General features: G+C 34.4%; 1 protein-coding gene across 1 annotated transcript; it reads left to right on the plus strand.

The window, feature by feature from the left end:
• Window positions 1-3173: 3173 nt before the first annotated feature.
• OR12D3 (olfactory receptor family 12 subfamily D member 3) lies at window positions 3174-4073 on the plus strand. Its single transcript, XM_005553699.4, has one exon. It carries the CDS (start codon window positions 3174-3176, stop codon window positions 4071-4073), a length of 900 nt encoding a protein of 299 aa, XP_005553756.3.
• The last annotated feature ends 4200 nt before the right edge of the window (window positions 4074-8273 follow it).

The following is an 8273-nucleotide window of genomic DNA, read 5'->3' on the forward strand; positions in this document are numbered from 1 at the left end:
GCTGGCCAACCTGGTAAAACCTTGTCTCTGCTAAAAATGCAACAATTAGCACAGTGTGGTGGTGCATGCCTGTAATCTCAGCTATCTGGGAGGTTGAAGCATGAGAATTGCTTGAACTCAGGAGGTGGAGGTTGCAGTGAGCCGAAATTGCGCCTCTGTGCTCCAGCCTGGGTGACAGAGCAAGACTGTCTTGGAAAAAAAAAAGAACAAATGGAATATTGTCTTAGATTTGATAAAACAGAGAAAAGCATATGACAAGTATAATCTGTTTTACAGATGCCAAAGTAGAGACTTTCGAGTCCAAAGTAAGTTACAGTCTCCACTTTGCCATCTACAAAACAGACTGTACTTGTCATACACACTACCGTTTATACATAATATCACTGGGCCTAAATATTTTAGATGCTCAGTTCACTGCTCTTTTTCACAACTATATATTTGTGCATAGTATTGCCATGCTTATTTTTAGAGAAAATAATTTTGTTTTTTGAGTACATAATATATGAATATGGTACAAAATTCAAAATATATTCAAAATATATTAAAAAGAAGAAATCTGCCTTTGTCTCCTTGCCAGCCAGTTTCTCTTCCTAGAGACTACAACTGTTACCAGTTTCTTTTATGTCCATTTAGAAGTACATGTGCCTATAGAAAAAATTTTAAACAGATATTTTAGCATACTACTCACATGGTACTGCATCTTGGTTACAGCATTTAACAAGTCACCTTGGCATTAATAACATATATAATTTCTATGTGTATATGTACATATGTAAAAATCTGCATATATATGAATTGTGCACCTTTCTGTACCTATCTGCCTAGCTATTTTCTTCGTGTGTGTGTATATATATATGTACATATATGTATTTTAAAGCTGCATATTATTCTCTCTTATAGGTGTAATAATTTACCTAGTCCCCTATTTTGGCTGTTAGACTTCTGTCTAATGTTTGCTTTTAAAATACTCAAATAAATATTATGGTATATAATAATGATTTCCACATATTGAATAATATCTACAGGTAAATTATAATACAAAGTATGTGATTCATAATTTTCTACTTTGAGAGCTATTGAAAAAATTACCCAGCATATAACTAGTACAAATTGCCATTATCAGAAATTCCTATTTAGCCATTCTCAAACATATATAATTTATTAAGTATTTTGATCTTTGTACAGATATGATTTGCCATTTTAATTAAAATCTTATGTATAATTACCATATGCAGTTGTAAGAAAAAATACACAAAGATGCTGTTTTCCTTTTACGTGGTTCCTCCCCAAGGTAACAAATTGCAGCACAGTATCACAATCAGAATATTGATGCTGATACAACCCATGAATCTGAATGATAGCCCCAGTTTTATTTGTATTCAATTGTTCTGTGTATTTGAGTTTAATTCTACGCAGTTTTATCTCATGTTCCTGTATCTGCCATCATAGTCAAAATACAGAAGAGTTCCACCACCACAAGGATCTTTCTTGGTACCCTTTCGTGACCACACTCACCTCTCCTCTGCTCCTTCTCCAACTTCATCCTCCAACTGTAACTACCAATCTTTTCCCCATTTCTAAAATATTTCAAAAATGTTATATAAATGGAATCATACAGTATATAATTTTTTTGGAATTCACTTTTTAAAAAATTAAGCATAAATTCCTGGAGAGTTTACCAAATTGTTGTTTTCTTTTTATTGCTAAGTAGCATTCCATGGTATGGATATACCACAGTTTGTGTAACCATTTCTCCAATGCAGGACATTTGGGGTATTTCCAGTTTTGGGCTATTATAAATAAAGAGTCTATGAAAATTCACATACAAGTTTTTGTGTGAACATGTTTTTATTGTACTGACATAAATTCCAAAGAGTGCAATTGTTGAGTCATATAGTAAGCGTATGTTTAATTTTGTAAGAAGCGACTATACTCCCTCCAGAGCAGTTGTACCATTTTATATCCTGACCAGTATTATATTTGTGATCCAGTCTTTCTGTATCCTCCCTAGCATTTGGTGGTGTCACTATTTTTATTTTACCTATTTTGATAGATGTGTTGTAGCATTTTACTGGTTTTAATTTGCATTGTGCTGATGAAAATGATTTTGATCACCTTTTCCTGTGTTAATTTGTCATTTATATATCATTTTCTGTTTATGTTTGTATGCCTGCTCCTAGTTTTGGCCCATGTTCTTGGACTTTTTTTTTTTTTTTGAGACTGAGTCTCGCTCTGTCGCCCAGGCTGGAGTGCAGTGGCGGGATCTCAGCTCACTGCAAGCTCCGCCTCCTGGGTTTACGCCATTCTCCTGCCTCAGCCTCCCGAGTAGCTGGGACTACAGGCGCCCGCCACCTCGCCCGGCTAGTTTTTTGTATTTTTTAGTAGAGACGGGGTTTCACCGGGTTAGCCAGGATGGTCTCGATCTCTTGACCTCGTGATCCGCCCGACTCAGCCTCCCAAAGTGCTGGGATTACAGGCTTGAGCCACCGCGCCCGGCCTGTTCTTGGATTTTTAAGAATACTATTAAGTTTTGAGAGTTCTGTCAGATATGAAAAATTGGGGGTGTTTTTGAAGTTCTTCTACTAATGGGACCTCTAACTATTTCAGTTTTTTCCCAAGTATATCCACAACCTCATTGCTATGCTGCAGTCTTATGACTAACGATACCAATCATGCTGCTTTTTTCTCCTCTACTTATACAACATTTGGTTTGTGGGTGTTTGTGTCACTTACTTTCACTGAAAGTTTGGGTTGTTAGAAGAGATATGTTACTCTCTTGTGGCTTTTATGTATCTTAGAAGAAGTGATGAAATCGCCACTAAGCTACATCTGAGTTTTTGCCAGAACCTGGAATCATAAGTTGAAAAACTATTCCGTTTGTATGTTTAAAATTTTTGTAGTACATAATTCTAATGCTATGATTATGTCCATCAAATCTTACACTTCTTAGTTTTGAAAACAAATGCTCTTTATCTATATCTGATTTGTTCATAATATAATGCTCTTATTACTCTAGTGCCATTTCAACAGCTCAGAATTTATCAGGTATATTAGTCTTCCTCAATTTTGTTGTACATAAATTTTAGTAAACTTACTTTATTTAATCCTCATCGTATAAAATTAAAACTTCAGAAAAATTAATTCAGTTATTGTTAAATTTGCTTCCCAGAGCAATGGAGAATGTCACTACAATGAATGAGTTTCTTCTACTTGGCCTGACTGGTGTTCAGGAGCTGCAGCCTCTCTTCTTTGGGATTTTCTTAATCATTTACCTGATAAACTTGATTGGAAATGGATCTATATTGGTGATGGTTGTTTTGGAACCACAACTCCATTCCCCTATGTATTTTTTTCTGGGAAACCTTTCTTGTCTGGATATTTGCTATTCTTCAGTGACACTGCCCAAGCTGCTCGTAAACCTTGTCTCCACTCGCAGGGCTATATCTTTTCTTGGCTGTATCACCCAGCTACACTTCTTCCACTTTCTGGGAAGTACAGAGGCCATTTTACTGGCTATCATGGCCTTTGACCGTTTTGTTGCTATCTGCAATCCTCTCCGCTACACTGTCATCATGAACCCCCAGGTGTGTATTCTGTTGGCGGCTGGGGCGTGGCTCATCAGCTTCTTTTATGCTCTGATGCATTCTGTCATGACTGCACACCTGAGTTTTTGTGGCTCTCAGAAACTCAATCACTTCTTCTGCGATGTCAAGCCGCTCTTAGAACTAGCCTGTAGTAACACACTACTCAATCAATGGCTTCTTTCCATTGTCACAGGCAGCATATCCATGGGAGGGTTCTTTCTGACTCTTCTCTCCTACTTCTATATAATTGGCTTCCTTCTGTTTAAGAACAGGTCCTGCAGAATACTCCATAAGGCTCTGTCCACTTGTGCCTCCCATTTTATGGTGGTATGTCTTTTCTATGGACCTGTGGGCCTCACATATATTCGTCCTGCTTCAGCCACCTTCATGATTCAGGACCGGATAATGGCCATCATATATAGCACCGTCACCCCTGTCCTGAACCCATTGATCTACACCCTTAGGAACAAAGAAGTGATGATGCTCTGAAGAAAATCTTTGGGAGGAAGTTGTTTAAAGACTGGCAGCAACACCACTAGGACTAATGAGGGATATCTGATTTCTATTGAGTGATTTCCATCACTTCACTGTAAGAAATGATTAGTTTACTTGGTTTTTATTTTTCTTTCAAAAATTTTGAGCACATATTATATTAGGCAGTGTAGTAGGTTCAAGAAACAGAGGAGCAAGCAAAACAAATTCCATAATGTCACCAAACTTAAAGTTTAATGTGATGGAGGCCCAAAATAACCAAACGCATAAGTACATATGTCAGGATAATTATGTGGCCAGGAGAACTAAGGAGGTAGGAAGTATAGGGAGGGATTAGAGTAGGTATCTGCTGTGTAAAAAAGATTGTGGCATCTCTCCTAGGACGAAAACCTTTGAAATTTTCCAAGTAACAGAAGTATCTTTGTAACTAATGAGCCACTTGGATCACACATGAATTTATGCTTATGAGATGACTCAAGGTGAATTTCAAGATAGATTGAGGTTGGAGGCTTGACCAACCACATAATAATTCATCCAAGAATACTTACACAGTGCCTACTATCTCACTGTCACTGTGTTAGGTACTAGGAACACAGTAGTGAGCAAAACAAACATCTTGCCTTCATGGTGCTTAATGTCTGGTAGAAATCCAACTTTACTACATGCCTCCTTTCAAGTGAATTTTTTTTCACATCACAAGCTTAATTCGATCATAAATAAATAACATTTCATTCTAAGCACTTAATTGATGTATAAAGACACAGTTGATGCAATATAGAAAGTTATAACCAAAGCTGTATGAGACATTAGCCAGACACACACACAAAACTAATGATGAGTGTAATATAGTATTAAAATATATTAAGTACTATAATTCTATATTAACATTTTACACAATATAATCACAGATTAGTTGGAAATTCCTGCCTTGTATGGATTTCAAGTGCTGATGTAAATAACTGTTATTCCAGCACATGTTCTGATATACCTATGGTATATTAAATTCAAGTAAGTAAATTGTAAGAAATGGAGGTCTTTTAAATAAACAGAACCATTTGAATATAACAAAATCCATTTTCCAAAATTCAAATAAAGACTCTTCTATTATTCTGCACACTATATTTCCTGAGTAAGTTATCAATTCAAAGTTTAGAAATATTTTTATCACTAAATTTTATATCTTCACTAGAGCTTTCTAATTTTCTATTTTGTGTGTTTTTTCTGCATTGTCACTTTGTGTTCAACATTACTGTTTTTAAGTTATTGGTTCACAGGGAACCTTTCGTCCTTTTGCCTTTGTTAATTACTCAGGATCTCCTCTAATATTTAGTAATTTCCTCTACAATTAGTTCTCATTTATCTGAAACCTTCATTCAGTTTTCCTGCAATCTCTTCAGTTGTCCTGAATTTAGCTTAATTTAAATAACTCCAAAAACATTGACTTTGCCTGCAAAATTTCTATTTGAGGCAAATTTTGCCTTTTTTCATGCCCTAATTATGCACAATCTAAACAAGTTCAAACAATCCTTCCTAAGTGGTTTCTTCCAAGTGGTCAGTCAACTCCAAAACTTTTTGCTTCTTCTTCAGAAATATTGGGCTCAATTGAAAAGAAATAGAATATTTTTTCATAACTTTCATGTTCCATTGATCTTGATTCTATCTTACTGAAATTCCGCAAGAGAGAATCTTTATTTTTGCCTATTTTTTTCCTTTTGTGTTTCCTTCAACAGAAATATACTGATGATAATTTTTCTTACATTAGTTTTTGTCTAGAATATCATTTTTGTTAATCTTAATTCTTGAAGATAATTTTTAATGGGTATTCAATTTTAGGGAGAGTTTTTTTTTTAGCCATTGAAAATACCTTGTTTTTCCCCAGCTTTATTGAAATATAATTAACAGATTAAAATTGATATATTTAGGCTTCACAGCATGATGTTTTAGTATATGTATACTTTGTGTATACCACAATCAAGCTGAACATACATTACGGTCCCTGCATTAGTTTGCTATCAAATACTAAAAGTTATTCCTTCTATGTAACTGCATTTGCATACCCATTAAACCAGTGTGATAAGCTCCTTGTTTTAGTTGGAGTGTTTGCACAATTTAAATCTGATACATTTTTTATAGAATTGAATTTAAATTTGTCCTCCAACAGTTTTCCTTTCATTTGTCCTATTTGTCTGTTATTGCTTCTTCTTTCATTTACTGTTTTCTATGGGAATATTTTACTTTCATTAAATTTTCACTATTGCACTTTTATTTATTCCTTTTTATTTTATATTTTTGTGGTTACTCTAGGGTTTACAATGTGCATTTTAAATTCACAAAATATTTCTTCACATAATATTACACCATTTAAGATATATTGCTATAGCCATGCCATACGGTACTTCCATCTCCCTGCTCATGCTTTGTGATTTTAATGTCACACATTTTACTTTTACTTATGTTATTAGTATCCAAGACACTGCAATTCTGTTTTTTTTTTTGAAAAATTCTATTATTTTTAAGGTAATTAAAAATAATAACAATGTCTTTTACACTTAAACACGTATTTATAATTTCTGGCACATTTTGTCCCTTCATGGAGACACTGATTTTCATCTGGTATCTTTTTTTCTGTTTTTTAAAAGACCTTCCTTAACTATTTCTTGTAGTAACGTTCTGCTGGTAATAATTTGCTTCAGCTTTTGTTGGCATGAAAAAGTACTTTGCCCTTATTTTTAAAAGGTGTTTACTCTGTATAGAAAATTTTAAATTGCCAGACTTTTGTTTATGTGCTTTAAAGCTGTTGCTCCATTACCTGTCTCACACAATTTCTGGTGGGATGTATGCTACCATTCTTATCTTTATTCCTCTGTAATAACAGTGTTGATTTTTCTCTTGCTGATTTTAAGATTTTTCTTTATAACTTTTTTAGCAATTAGTTTATGATGTTCATTGTAATGTTTTCTAATATTTATTCTACTTAATTTTTATTGGCTTCTTGGATCTAGATTACATATTTTATCAAATTTGGAAAAATTCAGTCATTATTTCTTTAATTTTTTAAAATCATACACTTCTTTAGGACTCCAGTTGCACATATGTTAGACTACTTGAAATTATGGCACAGGTCATTGATGCTTTGTCCATTTTATTAAAACAATTTATCTATGCTTCATTTTGGATTGTTTTTATGTCTATGTCTCCAAGTTCCTTGATTTTTTTTCTTCTGCAGTAATTAATCTACTGTTTATTCCATGCAATTTATTTTTCACTTATATTTTGGATTTTTTATTTAAACAAGTTCTATGTGAGTCTTTAAAAAAATCTTCTCTCTCTCTCTATGTCTGTATTTCCCCTAAACTATTAGGCTTATTTTGAGGCATATATTTTTTATTTGTTAATGTAGATCCAGAACATCATTTATTCTGAGGTTAATTTAGCCCCTACTACTAAGGTAATGTCCTTCTCAGGACTCCACCTAAGTCCTTGTCTATTACAAGTTGTTCCAATCAGGCAGATGGGTCACGGGGCATAACCAACCCTGTCTTGTATAGTGTCTTAAAATCATTGCTTTATATATTTTGTTCCATTTTTTAGATGTTTAATTAGGAGAGAAAATCTCATTACTTTATTATGGCAAGTAATGAGACAAAAAAATCATTATTTTTGAGGTTGTGGAATGTAGATCTTCTTATCTGTTGTGGGTACGCACGACTACTTTCTGGTATCAATAACATTAGTGTGATATAATATAAATCACAGGCACTAATGTCATCACTCATGATCAAGGTACAACATATGTAGCTGGCAATACTGTTCAGGGTGTTTTCCCTAATTTAAACTGAGAGAGAAAAAGATAACCAGTTAGAGAGTTTGACTCCAGCATTTTGGAGTCAAAGACTGATATTTCTTATTGGCCAAGAAGCAAAATCTAGAGAACTGCATTTCCTCTGATAATAGGGAAAGGATGTGGGTTGTTTCTCACTGGACAGATGTGAGCCAAGAGGTAGTGGTCCACCTGGAGCAGGTCAGATTCCACAGGAGACTTCCTGAAGCATAATTATTATGGTAACAGAACCACTAGAAGACAACTAGATGCTCAGGAGTTGAGGCAGGAATCAGAAGTAGTGAGTCTCAGGACCTGTTCTTAAAGATCCCCAAGGTGTGTCTCCGAGGGTCTTGAAATATTCCCATAAGATGTGA

This window comes from Macaca fascicularis, chromosome 4 (assembly GCF_037993035.2).
Source record: "Macaca fascicularis isolate 582-1 chromosome 4, T2T-MFA8v1.1".
In the NCBI taxonomy this organism is placed as follows: domain Eukaryota; kingdom Metazoa; phylum Chordata; class Mammalia; order Primates; family Cercopithecidae; genus Macaca; species Macaca fascicularis.

Bases quoted from the DNA above. Each gene is read 5' to 3' on its own strand.
- OR12D3 (XM_005553699.4), top strand. From the start codon at position 3,174: ATGGAGAATGTCACTACAATGAATGAGTTTCTTCTACTTGGCCTGACT.